The sequence below is a fragment of the Erpetoichthys calabaricus genome, chromosome 12 (assembly GCF_900747795.2).
Source record: "Erpetoichthys calabaricus chromosome 12, fErpCal1.3, whole genome shotgun sequence".
NCBI classification, from domain to species: Eukaryota; Metazoa; Chordata; class Cladistia; order Polypteriformes; family Polypteridae; genus Erpetoichthys; species Erpetoichthys calabaricus.
The window spans coordinates 130,834,919-130,853,850 of record NC_041405.2 but is presented as its reverse complement, the minus strand read 5'-3'; the positions used below and the strand labels follow the sequence as shown (position 1 = coordinate 130,853,850).

The 18,932-nt window shown below is 39.3% G+C and overlaps 1 protein-coding gene across 3 annotated transcripts; it reads left to right on the top strand.

Annotated features, from left to right (window-relative positions):
- The first annotated feature begins 1,984 nt into the window (after positions 1–1,984).
- On the top strand, positions 1,985–17,265 carry LOC114662623 (GTP-binding protein Di-Ras1). Of its 3 annotated transcripts, none has more exons than XR_007936427.1 (2): positions 1,985–2,395; positions 14,681–17,265. XR_007936427.1 is itself a non-coding variant. In XM_028816209.2 (2 exons), exon 2 carries the CDS (start codon positions 9,207–9,209, stop codon positions 9,801–9,803), a length of 597 nt encoding a protein of 198 aa, XP_028672042.1. In that variant the 5' UTR covers positions 2,055–2,371; positions 9,194–9,206; the 3' UTR covers positions 9,804–10,588. The 3 variants fall into 3 exon arrangements, 2 of the variants coding, with proteins under 2 accessions (XP_028672042.1, XP_028672041.1); XM_028816209.2 differs by lacking the exon at positions 14,681–17,265 and adding an exon at positions 9,194–10,588 and having other exon boundaries at positions 2,055–2,371; XM_028816208.2 differs by lacking the exon at positions 14,681–17,265 and adding an exon at positions 9,194–10,588 and having other exon boundaries at positions 2,059–2,395.
- The last annotated feature ends 1,667 nt before the right edge of the window (positions 17,266–18,932 follow it).

The following is an 18,932-nucleotide window of genomic DNA, read 5'->3' as shown; positions in this document are numbered from 1 at the left end:
CAGAGGATTCAAGCATTTGCACGGGCCACCACAGTTAATGGGGAGTGTATTAATGTTCTGGTAATCTAGTTGATATATCTGCTATATCAATTTGTAGGTGTACTGTAAACGAGGCACAGGAAAACCTTTTTTTTTTTTATACAAAACATTTACCTGGTTATCCTGTTATTTAATTATTATGTTGTTTATGAGCAATTAAAGCTGCCAGTATCTGAACAGTATTTCTTTGTTAAATGATTCCACTCTAGCCGTAATTGTTAAGAGAAAATATGGCTGTAACTACTTTGATGACCAGTTAAAAATACACCCCTTCTGACATTTTCAACATTTTATTGTTTTAGATTATTAAATCAGAGTTGATTTAATTAGGCTTTTTATTTAAATTTATTATAACTATTAAAAACAAACTTAGTTAATTACCCAAGTGTTCCATGTGCCTTCAAGTCTGTATTAAATGCACCTGCTTTAGCCATTCCAGTTTTTACACAACAATGTTGGTTTTATGCCATTCCTGTGTAGCTTTGGCTTTATATTTAATGTTGTTTTACTGGAAAAGAAGTCTTCTCCCAAGGGGCAAGTTAATTGCAAACCGCAGCAGGATTTCTTCTAAAATTTCCTTGTATTTAGCTGCATTTGTTTTGCCCTCTGCCCTCACAAGTCTTTCAAGGACTGCTATACTGAAGTTTCCCCACTACGTGATGTGCCACCACAGTCTTCACATTCTGGTTTTGGCTAGGGACCTGACCCAAGAGCAGGTGGACCTTCCAGATGCAAATGCGTTTGTACTGCAATTACCTGAAACCTCTTGACTGCACATGGATAACCTTCAGTTTAACTAATTATGTGACACCTAAACCAACTGGCTACACCAGTGATGATGTAGTTTTGTTATAATAAAGGGGGGATATTTAGGGAATCAATCGTTTTGTGTTTAATACTTGAAATAAATTTAGTTCAGTTTATTGTAGGCTTTTTGACACTAATTATCAGAAAATGACTAATTGTGATGTGAAACGATAAAACATATAAAACTTCAAGTCACTGAATACTTTTAGTGGGCACTATATTCTAGCCCAACTGTAAGGGGTTCATTTTCTGTTAATGTCATAAACACGATGTAGTAGAGAAGCCCCTCCTTGCCTTGCTTCCTTCATCAAATGACAAAACTGCTCATCTGTAATGAGGAGGAAATTCACTTCTTCTACTCAAGATTTTACTAACTGGAATTTCATTTTTTTAAATTAATTATTTCAGGTGTAGGTTTTTCTAATTGGGGTATTTTGGGACTAAAATGAACAGTCCTATGAATTCACCACCCCACATGTGAGTTACCTTTAGGGTGATCAGCAGCCCTGAGTATAGATACAGCGTTGACATCACTGGTTCATATGCCCATGGCAACTGGACATTTCCTTTGAGGGTTGCTTATTCCTTTGGGTTTTCAGTAGCTGCTGACAGTGGGACCTGGAAACTCCCATCATCTCCCATGACCTGTTTTTTGTGTGTGTATGTAAGATGTCCTGATGAATGTATAATACTTACGCTTACATTCTGTGAATTGTTTGAACATCTTGGAATTAAACTTGAACAGATCTTTTTTCCTTTCCATTCAGATCCCATTTGATTCCCAACCTGTTTTTACTCTGGTGCTTGCACTTTTACAATGACTAGTTGGCCCAGTTTAGTGTTAAGAGTAAACATATTACAGTAATAGCACTACCCTTGACTTGGTCGTGGTACCACCAGCCATGTCAAATGTAATTTAAAAAATTAGGATATGAATATGTCTGTTAGATTATATGGATGAAGACTGTTTTAGTCTGGTCTGTCTTAGCCTAAGCATTTTCCTATTTTGGGTATTTTAGGTTATTAGCCCCCACATTGGATTTTAGGTTGAAGAAGACGGGTCGTTGCTATTTAAGTATTGCAAAGGAGCATCTTGTCCATCACGTGAGGATGATAATTCGAGAGTGATTCGATACGCACCAGAAAAGGAAAGCGTTTATACATCAGCAGACAAAGGAGTATGCTTGTAAATGATCACATACCCACACGCACGCACGCACACACACACACATACATACATGCGCGCAGAACGCTGCAGAGAGCTGTGCGATCCGGTGTGCGTCAGGAGTCATTGAGAAGCGCCTCCATCCATCTGAGAGAGAAACAGAGAGAGAGAGAGAACGCGCCTCCTTCCGTCTGTGTATGTGAGAGAGGGAGGCAGGGAGGGAAAGAGAGAGAAAGAAGACGCGGAGAGAGGCATCTACCCGGAGAACAACGGTCCCTCACCTTAACGATGATTTAACGAGTGGATTCTTCCATCGCAGCAAGAAACATTGAAGACAAAGGACAGCGATCTGCGCAGGAGGTACGCATAGTTTTGTTAGTACGGGTAAGTGCGAACTTGCATGTATATTTATATTTGTCTGTGTGTGTGTGTGTGTGTGTCACGGTGACGACGATCCCGACGCATTACCATTGTCCTACAATTTTTATACACGCGAAATATCACGACAATAGCACTCCGACTGAGGACAGTTGAGGAGTGGAATATAGAGCTCTTCCGTCAGCGCCGGTTGCGGCTGCTTTTATATGGGGGAGTCACCCTTTTCGTTTTCGTGATGAAGGTAACGCAGACCTGAGCGAGTGCTGCCAAGCAGCAAGCCCCAGGACTGTAATAACGGTATGAATCTGCACATTAACAAAAACTGTAATGATAGAATTGACTCTCCTTTTATAGCAGTAACTGATATGACAATCGAAATTAATATTAAGATAAAAAAAAAACCTGCCGCTTTGTGGTCTAGTAATTACAATCAAAGTCTGCCTTTCCACAGACACGGTATTCGAATTTAAAAATTCAGATAAAAGCCTATATACATTATGTGAAGGTGCGAAAATGTCAACGTGTGTAAGCGTATGTTTGAAATCAAAGCTATACTACAATACACACATTCTTAAACACTGACTCACGTTTGCACGTTTATTAGCCTGCTAACTGCCCCACTGCTGCATCACCCAGACGGACATACGGAATCGAGGCGGCTCATCCCCTCGCGGCTTTTCTGTCACATACGCCGGCACACATGCCTACACTTAAGTCACGCGTATAGATTCACACTCATGCAGATACAGAAGTATCCCTTCTTCCGAGTGCTTGCACAGCTAATTGTGCACGCACACGCACATTCACACATATACTCATGGACTCAAGGCTTTTCTGCAGCCTTCTTAGATCACACGTGTAGAGATCCGATCAACCAATATTCGCTTTCGGTTCAGTTCTGTAGATAAAGCATTGCATTGAATCACCTTCATCTTTTTTGTGTTGTCAGTCATGATGTCACATAAATAATTTTGCACAATCCGCCAGTGGGTATCAGACACATTTTCAAGTGGTGACAAGGCGGCGTTGGTGATGTAGTTGAAACCAAACGCTTGCTAAGAAATGCAAGAGCGTATGGTATTGCATGTATTTTGTGTATTCAGTTAACCATTTTGTCGGAAGCCTATCCTGACAGCATCAGACGTGTATGGGACGCCAGCTAATCACATGAGTTCATAGCCACATCCTCATTCACTCATACCAGGCCGACTAAGAATCTAAGACAGCAGTTAACGGGCCCGGGTTCGAAAACTGATCTGGAGTTTTGAGGATAACAACTGCGCCACCGCGTCGCTCGGTATATATGGATATTTAAAAAATATCTATAATTAGGTGATTTACTTCTGTTTTTTATGTCGAAAAATAGTACAGTTAATGTTCTGTCTTGTAACGTGCATTCTTTCAATAATTTGATAGGTCGTTATTTACTTATCTCATTGCTTATAATTGTTTTGATTTATTTTACGTATTTTCTCTTATTATTGGCTAATTTTGAATTAGTTACTAAGCAAGGCGCTTTATTCGAATAATTTGAGCTCAATTGAATCCAAATTTGTTCTACCTACAGTGTTCATCCAAAAACGTTTTCCCACCACGTGATCATAAAGTGTAAAGCCTACGTCTCACTGTGACCTGAACAGAGCCAGCAACCAGACGTGTAGGAACGAACTAGCAAGGAATAATCAGATAATTGCCGGTTACGTGGATTGATTTTGCGTGGTTAAGGCGGGATGAGATTGGAATAATTAGAGGGGAAATGCACTGCAATGAGGAGTCATGTGATTGTGTGTCTGGGGGTGGGGGTGCGGGAGCGGCGTTCATGTGACTTTAAGCGCACTACCATGAACAGCTGGGCTTATGGAGACTGGGGCAAAACTTGCTCAGGTTTGCGGAATGACAAATTGAGAGCGAGAGAGAAGAAACGAACGATCAGCAAAGCGCAGTTTTTGTCATTTAGAGAGAACAGAGCGGCGCAGTGTTGATGATTTGCCAGGTCTTCAGTGTACAAGGATAACGGTTGATTATTGTGGTTAATATTTTATTTTTATCTGCATTGGACACTGGAAGCTTAATAACTCTAACCTGAACATCATAACACTTAGATCTGTCAAAGCATCATTCTTCGACAAGAATGGCAGTAATTATTCTGATGATAATATTAATCGCCCATATATATTCAAGCGTCTGACACGGGCTTTAGTGGATGCATTTAATTCTCCACATACTTAACAAAGACAGGCAGTGTGGCGTAGTGGCTATGGCTTTGTCTGTCAAACAAAGGTTGTCGGTAAAATCCTGCTACAGAAACTGTGTGACCCTAACCAAGTCACTTCACCTGCCTGTGCTGCAGGTGGGAAAACAAAAGAAACGCAACCAATTTTATCTCAAGTGTTGTAAGTCGCCTTGGATAAAGGCATCAGCCAAATAATAATACATTTCTTTTATAAAAAGAATTTGCGTGTTGCTTCTTGTGTCATATAAACATAAGACAGATCCTCTCCTTTATCTCAAAGGTCAAGAATGATTTAGTTCGAGAAACAACATTTTAATTCTTGACAAAGATGACAGGTTCTAATAATTAGAAACTGATAAAATCTTCTCATTTTGTACTAGAAAATATGGCTTAATAAACGAGTATTCGATTTAGCAATATTATATAACTGCCAAGAACAGCACAGGTGATAACTTATACTTATATCTTCAGTAGTACTCCATTAATTGTGAGTGCTGTGTTGAGTTTTTTTCTTTTTTTTCAGGTATACTGAGGAAACTAATGGAGAAGTTAGTTCATTCAGTTAAAAATTCAAATTTCACAGTAAGGTAAAGAAAAAATTAACTGGACATCCATTGCAAACATTGCAATAAAACATCAGAACAATGATTTTTAAAAGATATAAGAAGATAATATATATGTAACAACAATGTAAATGTCCCAATTCATTAATTGGGGCACTGGATCCAGCATCCTAGCTTTGAATTCTGTGTCTGGTGGGGTCTGCAACCTCTCCCTGTACTTGAGTGGGCTTTCCTCCTACAGTACATCCATAAAGAATTGTGTGAGTTTAATTGGTGACTGTAAATGTTGCCATAGTGTGGCTGTATGCTTTGCCAGGCCCTATAATGGATTAGGACCCTGTCCAGGGCTATTCTCTGCCTTGCTGTAGCGTCCATGACCCTGAATTAGATTGAGCCAATTTAAGAACGGTATCCAGTTAACGCAATAGAAAATATGTGGTCCCTAAGTTTCATGTTAATGACAGCATGACTGCACTGAGTGGTATTAAAAGTGATTTATATTTGTAGGTGCATCACTACCTTCAATACCCTACAAAGTGATTTCCCAATATAAAGTATGTGTGTGCTGAGTAGTTTACTTGTATTATATTTGACATAGTTTTTCATGCACAAACAGGGTCTGTTGCATGTAGCCTGTGTATAGCAAGGTGAATGTGACTTATCATGGTTTATGTTACACTTGCCTAACATTGCTACAGATACAGCTTGGAGGCTGCTATATAAACTGTCACTGTTATGTGTTCATCTGTACAGTAATTCTTACCAGCTTTACCCAAAGCATGACCACTGGAGCCACTGTGTATGGAAAACAGGGTTAGTGATGAATTCAGTGCCTGACATTTATAGGTTTGTGTAGCTTACAGCCTAAGCAGTTGAACTTGAGAGCCTAAAGCAACATGTTCACGTTCTGAACCCCAACTCCCACCAAGGGCAAACTCCTCTATCCTTATCCTCTTTAATTGATAGAATGTTGGTTATTTTGTGCTTTTTCAGTCTAGATCTCTTAAGAAAGTTGCTATATTCAATAATGCTCTATTAGCAGATGGTTAATGATAGTGTCCTCTGTGTAAGTCATTATATAAGTCATTACTTGTATTTTTAAAGCACATGAAATGGTTTGAGCCAGTGGCCAAAGGGAGAGTCACTACACTGATTAATGCAGGCCTCCAGACCTCTTCCGCCACTTGCAGCATAGCTGACACTATTCGTTATTCTTAACCCTTCCAGTGATGTGTGCTACTGGGACATGTTTATTGAAGGTCAGCTTCAATGTGATTGAAGTTTTGTGGATTCTTATAGGATGGTGGCATTTCAGGCTGTGTGCATACCAGTAGAGTTGCCCCATACCATCAAAAGCCTCTACGTTACTAAAGTTGAATTTCTTGCACTTGTGTGGCTTGTCCCAGACTGGAATGGACTGACTTTGTTGCCTGTCCAGTCTGATACTTTATTGTCAAATGTAGATGCATGAGACATTGGAGCTTATTTGCATGTTGCTCCTCATTTGCATGTGCTTGAGCCACTTCACTGAAAAGCCTCAACAACCCTGGTCCTAACCTTGGGCACCTGCAATTCCACTTACTTGCCAGGAATGTCTTTCTCCTTTTCTTTAATACCGACAATCCTTATATTTATTCTTGATTCTTTTAGAGGCATTTGTGTGCATTCCAAAGACAGTCGTGCCCGTGGTTAAAGAAGGAGTGAATTTGTAATACAGTATTAGATAAGAAAAATGTACTGTAAACATTAAATTAACATGTCAAACTAACTTAATCCAGGATTGTGGCAGAAATTAACCCAGGACACGCACCTTAAACTCACATAAGGCCATCTTAGAGTTACCCATTTTTTGATCATCAAATTATTGTTTGGAATGTTCTGGAGAAAGCTCTAGGTCCCTGTAATGGTGACTCTTTGAAAACCTCCATATAAAAATATTGAGTTACAAATTGTGACAGTCACCCATGTGATTTGTGATAATCTTACCACCTATGTATTCCATCCATCCATCCATCCATTTTCCAACCCGCTGAATCCGAACACAGGGTCACGGGGGTCTGCTGGAGCCAACACAGGGCACAAGGAAGGAACCAATCCTGGGCAGGGTGCCAACCCACCGCAGCCTATGTATTCCACTAAAAGTTAATTTCTTTGTAAAATATTTTACACAGTTCTCTCTGTAGAGGATGCTATATAAAGCAAATGTCATTGGCCTTGGATTTGGATGGAACAGAAGGAATGGATTCAGGGTACTTGGGCCTAAGACTTCATTCTCTACTGCAGACATTGTTTGGGATATTTAAACCCTGGTTCTGTGGTTTTTCCCCCAATTCAAAAACTTTTGATCAGATCAGTCATAATCTCCAAATTCTGTTACCACAGAACACCCAGAGAATTGAAAAAAACACATTCCTACCTTCAAATATGCCATCTTTTCATCCAAGGTAGACATCTGTATACGTTTGTGATGCCATGATGTGGAAACGTTCTGTACGACCTGGAAAAATGAATGGAGAATTTGATACCGGAGAATATAAAAAGTGGCATTTCCATTTTTGATATACCTTCTGCAGATTAGTCTAGTAAGAATGTATAGATGGATCAACAGTTCCCAGGACTCTCCATATTTCCGAGACAAAGAAAAAAAAAAATACTAATCTCTGAGTCATCCATCGACTTTATCCAATTTAACATCATAGAGAGATAAAGTTTGTCCAGGCAGGATCAAATGCAATGAGGGGACCAACCACAGACCTAATGCCAGCACTCACCCACCCAGTCTCAATTTGCCTAATAAGCATGTCCTTGGGATGTGGGACAAAATAGGAGTAGCCAGAGATAAAACCTGTTAAGTCAGAGATGAATATGCAAAATCCCAGCAGACAGTGACTAGACCAGGGTTCAAGCCAAAGTCACAAGCTGTGAGGCAACAGTGTTAATTATTGTTTCATCACACCACTCTTCAATGAATGTTTATTTTGTATATTACCTTTTACAGTAAACACCTAAATGGTCTGCTTTGCTCCTCATACAATGTGGCACTGACTGACTAATTGACAGTTTTGGGCAGGAGAGTCCACTCCTGTAATCCCTTTATAAATGAAGTCACTCACTATATTTGCAGATAGGGCTTACAGCTCCAGACAAAGACAAATTCAAATGTATTGACATCCATCCATGTATTCATCCATTTTCTAACCTGTCCATCCAATTCAGGCTTACATTTTAGATATATTTTTAAAAAGAAGGTTTAGTTGTTAAACATTCTTAACCTGCCTGAGATGCCCCTACTGTCTACATGTTCTGGCAGTTATCATGTACAAGGAGGACATCACCATACTGTATGCACACACACACACACACACACAGGCAATGTGACTTTTCAGGGACTCTCATTTTCATCATGCATCAAAAACGCATGCACACACTCCTCACTGGACTTTCCCTGCAGTCCCGTTACCAAGGCAACGGGAAAATTCCCAAAGAGAGAAGTCAGAGGATGCAGCTTGCATAGGGAAGGGGAGGAGAGAGAGTGTGTGTGTGAAAGAGAGGAGGAGGAGGTGGTGCTCTAGTTTTCTTGAATCATTTTTCTGGCACAAATTATATTTCTGCATACTTTTGAATACAAAATGGGGTTAGGATGTGAGTCTTCCAGTAAAGACACTTCTCCATTCACCTGTGTGGGGTGGGTAGCACCACCCTTCTCACCTCATAGCTGATTAGCTTTCAAACCTTCACACCTCTGTTTCTCCCTCACATGCCAGCAAAGTCCGCTTTCATTCTCAAACCATGTGCAATGACAAAAATGGATCCTCACTAACAACCCCCTCTCAATTTCAGTCACAATCTTACTGCTCAATCATATTGTCCATCTAGAAAAGCTCATACAGGACAAGTACAAAAGCATGAAAGGCAAAGTGGGAAAAGAGACTTTATCCTAAGTTCAATAGTGTGTGTGCCTGATGTGGTTAATTTTCATTCACATGCTCTGCTCTGGTTCTTCTGCAGGTCTCTCTTCAAGATGCCCGAGCAGAGCAACGATTACCGGGTGGTGGTATTTGGGGCGGGCGGCGTAGGAAAGAGCTCCCTGGTGCTACGCTTTGTGAAGGGCACCTTCCGGGACACCTACATCCCCACCATAGAAGACACCTACAGACAGGTGATCAGCTGCGACAAGAGTGTGTGCACACTGCAGATCACAGACACCACTGGCAGCCACCAGTTCCCGGCCATGCAACGCCTCTCCATCTCCAAGGGCCACGCCTTCATCTTGGTCTACTCCATCACAAGCCGTCAGTCGCTGGAAGAGCTGAAGCCTATTTACCAGCAGTTGCTGCAGATCAAAGGAAGCGTGGAGAACATCCCTGTGATGCTTGTGGGCAATAAGTGTGATGAGACCCAGAGAGAGGTGGAGACCAAAGAGGGTGAGGCGCAGGCACAGCTCTGGAAGTGCGCCTTTATGGAAACCTCAGCCAAGATGAACTACAATGTCAAGGAGCTCTTCCAAGAGTTGTTGAATCTGGAGAAGAGAAGGAACATGAGTCTGAACATCGATGGCAAGCGCTCCAATAAGCAGAAGCGGGCAGACAAGATCAAGGGAAAGTGCAGCGTGATGTAGGAGGAAGGTGGGGACGGGGTGGTGGCACTGGAGACCTGCTCCAAGTCTCATGTCCTATGCACATCTCATTACCCACTATTCTATTGGCCACTCCCCAACTGTGCATATGGCTCCAGTGCCTCCTTCCATCTGCTTGAAAACTTGTGGATGAGGGGGGCACTACTCCTGATTCACTGGCCATCATTCCAGCTTTGAAGGTGGTACAGAAGAGTGCATCACAGGTGGAACTTGGAAGCACAATCAGTAGCAGAAGTTAAGGAGTACCTGGGGAGCCCATTCTCCACATCCTGATTACAACGGGCTTAAAGCAGGGGTACAAGGCTGGTGGCCAAATTGGACCTTCCCTCTCCCTATACTCATCCCCCATCATTCTTTTCCTGTCTTCCAGTCGCACCTGCAGCCTCTCCTCTTTCTTCAGTTACAAGTTGCTGCTTAGTTACCAAACTCTGAAGGTCAAGGCTCAGCTTGGTTGGTCCTGCTCTTGCAGGGGGAGAGAATCAAGGAGGAGTGAGCTCTCAGCTAAAGACTGGACGGGAGAAACGTATGGGATGAAGAGTCAACAAAGCACATTTTTATAAACCCCCAACAGAAAAGCACACAGATAAGCAATTCATCAGAATAGTAATTTTAAAAAGGCACTGTAAGAAGAAAGTACTGGCAAGGGCAAGCACATTTTAAACAATCACCAGAAAAAAAATCTCAAAATGCATGTTTATTTGAAAAATTTTCACAACAGGCAAAAATATTTTAATTCACTTATTAAATTACTTTTAAAAACTTTTTTCTCAACAAACAAATCAAAATATTTAATCACCAAGTAATAAAAATATTTTTAAAACCCTTACAGTTTACACAATAAAGAATAAGCCGTTATTGTGTAGGTTAAATAAGAAAAAAGCAAACATTGCATAGTAAAATCACACATAAAATAATATACTGAAAATATGAATCTGATGTGGAGAAAATAGTGTGGATTAAAATAATGGATTTTGGCTTTTTTTGGGTGAGGGGAGGTGGGTTTGTAAAACTTATCTATCAAATTTTTATGTGAAGTGTGGGGATTCAGATTCATTAAGTTTCATTTTCCACCTATGACATATATCTAGCACCTAAATTTGCTTTCAATGCTATATATAGCACTTTTCAAGATGAATGTTGTCAATGAAAATCATCATTGAGTTGTAGCTTGGAACCTGCTGCACAGTGGCCACTCTGGCTTGTTGTGCTAAATTAAGTGCTGTGATGGTGTAAGGCATTATATATAGCAATTAGGCTACGATTGTCCATGTGCCACTTATTAATATATGGATATTCAGCATGCAGGTAAATCACCTGTGTTTTAAGACCAACTTTCTAAATTCTCATGTTAAGCTCTTCACTGGTGTTTTAAATTAACCTTGTTAAAATTTTACAGTCAGCCATATTTTAAAATTAAGTTTTAATTCAGTGCTTTTTTTCCTCACATGACCAAAGTAGATTTGTTTTCATTACAATAATATGTTTATTCTTGTCTCCCGAGTTGCTGAAAGCTGCTTGATTCTTTTTAGCTTCTTGAGGAAAAGAAATTTTGATTTTAAATTACAATTTTTTATTGATATATATTACTTTTTTAAGGCATATGCTTCAAAATGTTTTATATTTATTTTCTTATTAAGAATAAGAAATGCAGATGTGTTTGATGGATGAAGTGAATGCTTTAGAATCATTTTAATGGATTTTTTTTATCTATCTATCTATCTATCTATCTATCTATCTATCTATCTATCTATCTATCTATCTATCTATCTATCTATCTATCAATACTAGGGGTGTCAAACTCAGTCTTTGTAAGGCCACATTGACTGATGGCATTGGTTTTACCATATTTTTAATTATAAGTCAATGATTGCAGATAATATGCAAAACATTGGATTAGTTTCATGTTGCTCACTCATTAAGACTCAATAACGTAACTTCTTATTTAACTATTAAATAGTCAGAACCTGGATCTTTAATTTTTTTTCTTCAGCCAGCAGAAAACTAATAATTAAATTGAAATAACAAGGAAACGATTAACAGTGCATCTATGTGTTCTCATCATAAAGTGCATGTTTCAACAAAACCTTTGGAAAAATTTAAAAGTAAAAAATATGAGGCTAAAAACTACAGATCTACTAAACTCCTCATATTATTGTGATGATGTTCTTAGAAAAGGAAAATATGCATTTTAAGAAATCCACAGAATTAAATTAACATTAAGAATTGACTACTAATTACGAGACTAGTTGGATCAAAAAACCTAAAGCCACTCTAGCCATTGTAGAACTGTGTTTGACACCCCTGACTAAGCTAATGATGGAGGCAAATGAACTTGAGGCATATAGTGAACATTTCAGAAATATCTGCTATTAATATCAAACTTGAAATTACCCAGTATTCAGCACAAACCTGCAAGTACTTTTTTGGTAACATTTTGCTGGTTAACTTAAGAAAATGTTAATGGTTACAGACAGCACCATTTCAGAGTAGTAAAGTAACCTTCATGCAGACAGATCATCTGAGGCCCCGAAGTGGCTAACTTAAATCCACTTCACCATGCCCTCTTAAACACACACATTCTGTATTATACTGTGGTTTGGCTCACACTCCAGTTTTCATTTTTAACTGATGTCAGGTGGTACTGGTAGATCCTGGCAGTTGTAATTTAACAAGTCTATGTATCAGTACAATATCTTATTTCACCAACTTGCTTATTGCCAATATGTCAAGGTCTATCTTGTTGCTGAGCTCATAGTTTTCCATCCTGGCATCTGACACTTCTTATGGCAGTTCATTGATTGAGTGCAGGGACCTCCCTTAACATTTCCTGCAGCCTCCATTGACATAATTTGTGATCTTCTGTTACCAAGGATATTCCAAAGGATTGCATCTACCACAAAACATGGCTATTTGACTGCTACTTGGTTACCAACTAAATTACTGTCAAATATTGGTAAGAAATTAATTTTAATTGATGTAATCTGAAATTTATTATTAAATGGTCAGTGATGGGGTGCCTGTGACATACAAGACATTTTTGAGCCATAGGTGTACACTGACCAACCAGTTTTTTGAAAAGTAGTGTCACTTAGTGGGCACCTGTCTCTGCCCCTGCAGAAAGATTTTTTTTTTTTTGCCTGTAACATTTACTGAGCCCAATGCTATTATTTTCTTCATATGACAAATCTGGATTCTTACAGATGTTTCAGATTGCTTGCTTTTGCTTTCAGCCTGCACAGTGGCACAGGAGAGCTGTGTTACTATGACGACGGTCCACAAAACACCTCTTCATTGGGAGGCTCCTCCCACACTGCAGCTAAATGGGGAGAGTGGACAGGGTGGCTCTCTTAACAAATGGGACATGATGATAAGCTGGTAAGTCCAGCTCGGATCATGTCTACATCAGAAAGCTCTCTTGATGTGATCATCACTGCTGCTGGCCGTGAAAGTGTTAAATAAAATTTTTGAACTCATGTCCAGCCTTCCAATGCAGAACAAAAATTCCTATTTAAATTAATTTTAGTTCTCAGCATAGTCCTGGACTTTGTGCTGGGCCGTCTCAATATGAGCAACCAGCCTTGAGAGACCGGCTTTGAAAGCAATGCAGCTTTTCATGCTTCTGATATGTCTTAACCCATTCTGGTTGACCTGTGCCCATTTCTCTTCGAGAAGGAAGCAATAAAATATTGACTTATTGGTTTTCCTTTACTTTCATCACTGCAAATCTTCTAAAATTCATAAAAGGTGTCTTCATCAAGACTATGGCATACCCTGGCACAACCTTGCTGGACCACTGTCTTCTCTTCTTATTTTCTGAGGAAAGGGTTTGGCCAAGGGGTAAATAAACTTCTCTGTCTGAACTGTTCTTTAGTTGGTGTTTAGTGTCTGCCACTCTCCTGGAAAATGATACAAAACTGCTGGAGTGTACTCATGATAAGGGGCTTTCCAGTTGTGAATGCCATATTCTTTGTATCGGGAGCAATAATCAGAAGAATGCGTCAGCATTCCATCTGTACAGAATGTTCCTCTCATGAACAGCACCACTTAGGGCAATCTAAGTGGCATTGCTTTCCCCTGGCCCCTATGTCATTAGGCATACCCTAGTTTACATACCATTGGAAATCAACAAGAATCAATAGATAAGCCACTCCCTTACATTTCTGTCACATGAATTTAATCTTTCCTGTCAAAATGTTTTAATCTTGGACGGAGCTACTTTGCTGCCACATAAAGGGCTTGGGTAGGGCAAGCGTCCATTCCAGTACTGCCCTTCAGTCCTGTACAACTGTTGTAAATGATAGTAATTGTATAATATGGAAATATAAATATACACTTCTCTGTATCTAAAAGGTTGAGGTAGCTGTGCCAAGTGTGGTTTTCTATGGCTGGGCAATTAAAAGGGGCAAAGCTGTTTTCCACTGTTAAATCGCATTTTTCCCACCCCTTTTCACAATTCCTACCTTTTTCCAGTTGATGCAATAAGTTGGGAAGTTGGGATACACAGAATTTGATCTTAATAATCTTCAAGACTACAGGCAAAACAATGATTTGTTCATAGCCTTGTTAGTTCCAAGTTGCTTGGTCTTTCAAAAAAATAATTGATTTTGCAGAGCCATGTCCCAGAATTTAATAGCTTATTCAAATCTGATAATATAGAGTCTATTGGTTAGTGTACTGGTCATGTTGCATGAGCCCAGCTTTGGCGTCTTCTCAAAATTAGTGTTTTTCCTCTCTAGCTTTTGACTATTGCCCATTTGATTGGCATAGTGGCACATAAAAATCACAAGAATGCATTTTTAGGGAATGGTACTCCCAAATCTAAACATTCATCACTCTTTTTACCTTCTTTTCTATTTCAGATTTGTGCCAGTTTCTGTCTCAGCAGCATTGGACACAGTATGGAAGCCAACCCTGGATAGGGAGCCAGACCATCATAAGACACACTCACATATTCTATACAAAACAATTTAATTATTTATGTGACGGGGAATATGCTAACTTCACACAGACTGCACCCAAAATTCAGAATTTGAACCCTGGATTCTTGAGCTGGGTAGGGACCTATATCTTATAATTTCTTAATTAGGGTTTTTAATTTTTCATTTACTTATTTTGGATGGCACCAATGGGCAATAAGAGTTTTCACATTGTTTAATGGTACGCAGTGGTGCAAAGCCAACCCCGTTAATTATTGATTTTCACTGTAAAAACACTACCAGTAGCCTAGAGCATACTGAAACATAATCTATCCAAAAATAAAAACTGTTCATAGACCATTTTCAAGATATATAATTAAGACATTTGGGTGAGCTTTTTGATTTAATCTCCACTGCTGATTCACAATGTGACCCTCTCTCAATTTGTATATAGATATGTAAAATACTTTATGATAGTTTTCATGATTAAATATAGAAAACAAAAGGCATGATATTTGGTAGTCTACTGACCCAAAAGACAGACTTAATTTGAATTTGGCATAACATTCTATTGTGGAACAAAACAGACACAGTGGTTAACATTGCTGCCTTACAGTTTCTGGAACCTGGTTTCCATTCCTGTTGAAAATAGGTCCAGTGTCCACATAGGTTTCCAGTGGGCACTCTAATTTCCTCCCACAGACTTATAATGATAACAGGAGACTCTAAATTGGCCTGAAATGAGAGAAAGTAAGGATATTGTGGTATTCTATCCAGGGCTGGGTTCTGTGTTACATTTGTTGCTGCTGAATTTGGCTGCATTTCCCTGTGAACCTGTAAAGAAAGAAAAAAAATTAAAAATAGATTTGTGAATAGATACAATTCTATCCCTGAGTTCCACAGCCAAACAAAAATTATTTTTGACGTAACTCTTTTGTCACAAATTCTCAGTGTTTCAGTAAACAAAATACAAATAAAAAACTGACAGTAATTTGTATAATCCCAGAATTGCATAACTGACAGCAGCTCTGTCAGGGGAAAAAACTTCACATGGCTCCATCCCAGGGCCCTGCCCCTTTGATCCCACCTCTAGACTATTAAACTATAGCAACCTCAGAGGCTTTTGCATGTCCTCTCCCACAAACCCCCCCCCCCCCCCCACCCCCAGCCCAGCCTTAGAGCCCACGCTCACCCCACCTTATCTCGCAATGCGCTTATGCCAGCATGCAGGCAGCACAGCAACTGTGAAGCAACTGCTGTTTTTTTCTTTTTTCATATTTCTTCTGTTTCTCTCCATTTTTTAATTTTTTAACCAAAAGACAAATGTAGCATTTGACTCTAGCAATAGTCTTCCTAGACGAATATACTGTGTTCACGCATCTCATGAATTAAACAGCAATCTGCTCACTTATGATTTGTATAATAAAAGAAAAAAAAAAGATGAAGTGTTGTGTGCTTGTTGACTAAGATTGTGGGGTTGATTTCTAATTCCAGGAGGCCAAGCTAAAAGGAAACTGCTCAGACTCTGCTTCACACGATAGCGGCAAGGTTTTCATCCACAGTGAGGAAGACATAACCAATTTATAGGTTTTGAGGTCTTAATCAATGTACAAGATAAGGATTGGGGTAGGGACTCATGAATTCTCCATAGACCAAGGAGCATATATCAGGCTTCACATGGTTATCTTTCATGCATGGTAAGCTCCACGGTGTAAGTGAAGTGCAATCTCAAGCAATTTATTTTTCTGGATTTTTCCAGTCTGACCTTCAATGATGCAGAAGGAGAAATAAAGTATCTCTCTTTCTTGGTACTGGGTGGGGGGCCATTTGCCTTGCACTGAGTCCTTATGTAATAGTAATCCAAAAGTTACCAATGTCTTCCCTTTACAGTCTGATCCACCCCAACCCCCTTCACCTGAAATGCCCCATTATTTACTCCTTCTTTGCCTTTGTACAAGGAAAAACACTGAGAAAGAAGGCCAGGATGCCAGTCTATGCAACTGTACTTACATAACCCTGAAGTTCTCACTTAACCTACTAGTGCTCTAATCCTGGAAAATATGTATTTATACCATAAATATTGATTTCTAAGTCACTTTGGATAAATACTTTTGCATTTACATTTTTAGTATATGTACCAGCTACACAGTGTCAGAACCCAGTTACTAGTATTAATCAGGAGCCATAAACGGAGACAAGATTAGCAAAGCGTGGATTAACCTGAACAGCCATTTAGACCATTGACCCTTTGTTGTGGAATTATAATAGTTCATGATTCACCATATGCTTCAATAAAAGTTGTTAAATTGAAGTCCTGGCACATCAAATTCCAATTAGCCATTATTTCTCCACTGGGGTTTTAGATTTGTGTTTTGTGCCATTTGGGGTTCTTGTCAAGACACTAAAAAGTACAAAAAAGGGTAGTAGGGAATTTCTCATTTGGGAATAACCAAGAATCTGAGCTGGCAACAGCATCTAAGAAATTGACATAAACATGAACCAACTCATCTCAAAGTAGTACCTCTGCTACAGCTCTGTATAGTAGAGGGCAACAGTCGCCTTGACGAGAATTCTGTGTTGCTGTAATTACCCAGCGCACATTGCTTAATTAAAGCTTTCTTCTTGTTCCATTGTCTCTCTACTTTTTCGCTTAGCACGTTAATTAAGCAGATGTTAAATTCACCTTTCCTACCATAACATTTTCACCTCTTTGTTGTGATCTGGAATTGCATTAATGGGGCCACTCCAGCCTGATGATCTTTATCCTCCACTGATGAATCTGAAAAGAATTCCTAACACCTACAAGATTAATTCTGAATATGAAGTATTGGTTATAATGATGCTCAGTGTAAGAGCTTTCTAAGACCATGGTGCAGGCAAAATGACCTATGCATTTTATAAGGATGTCAACAGTAGTGAATAATTTAGAATTTGCTTGTATTTTGTCTAATGTTTAGGTCCTGTTGTGCCTTTAAAAGCTCATTTGCACCCCTGAGAAACATGTATATAGCACCTTTGAAGAATGTGACTCAGGCTTTGATCAGTTTAGGTGGGGAGTTAGAAGGTACAGTTCTATTATTTCTTTGAATCTTGTGTACATGCTGAATACTCAGGAGGCTTATTAAAGATGGGGTCTGACTTTCCTCTGAAAGACACCTTTGTGCCTTATCTTGAGTGTTGTTTAGAAATAGCAAAGACAATCTCTTCTACCCCTTTTTACCCTTAAACGAGCCTCAAAGAACTGTTTAGCACAGAAATCTGATAAGCTTTTTGATGGAAATCTTTACACTCCCAAGGAGCTTCTTTAAGATAAGAGCTGTTATTTTTCCCCCTAAAGAAATCTAACTACATCTCCATGGAGCCTTGGTTAGCTGCTGTATAAGGTTTTTCACTTGAATTTGAAGAACCCCACAGAACCTCTGGGTAATGTTCTTGGTCCAGGAGACATATAGATATTAGATATACAAGCTTCTAAGTGGGGATGAGTAGCAGACAGTGATGACTGATATGCTGCCCTCCCCTCCCTTTTCCTCTCTTCACTACTACTGTAGTGTCTCTGATCTCCCCTCATACTGCTTCATGATTAATAGGTAATTCACAAGCAAGTGAGGCAATTGAGCACAGCCCGCTGAGAGAAGCAGACAAAGAACAAGAGGCTCCCACAGATTCACGGAAGGGTGCATCTGCTCTCCAGCATGTTGTTAACCCATTTGATTCCAAAGTGTTTTAAGCTAACAGGACCCTAGTGGCTCAGTAATGTTGGTAGTTGCTTAAAACAGTCTCTGGCATCTGCAGTTTATCCCTCACACATAAAAATGGCAGTTAGTTCTGAAGCTCAGGGAGTACAGACATCTGTTCATGAAAGGAGGTTGATTTTTTTTAAAGATATTATTCAGTCAAGTAGTTTAGGTAGATATCCTTACAGGTTTCAAAAAGAGGCTAGACGAGAGTAACTAGCCAATTAAATAAGTTTGCTATATTGACTGGTCCTTTTGTGATTTTTTAAAATTATGTATATTTGTTTTGCCTCAGGTTGTGTTGCCTAGACAAAGATGCTAGGAGTTTTGTTTCCGTATTAAATAGTGGAAGAAATAATTGGAAATGTCTTTGTCAAGGTACATATTTTGAAGCTGAAGACCCAAATAAGTAAGACATTTCATTAATTTTGCTCTATCAAACTATGAATAAGAATTCA

Excerpts from the sequence above, each read along its gene's own strand:
- LOC114662623 (XM_028816209.2), top strand. The coding sequence starts at position 9,207 with ATGCCCGAGCAGAGCAACGATTACCGGGTGGTGGTATTTGGGGCGGGC.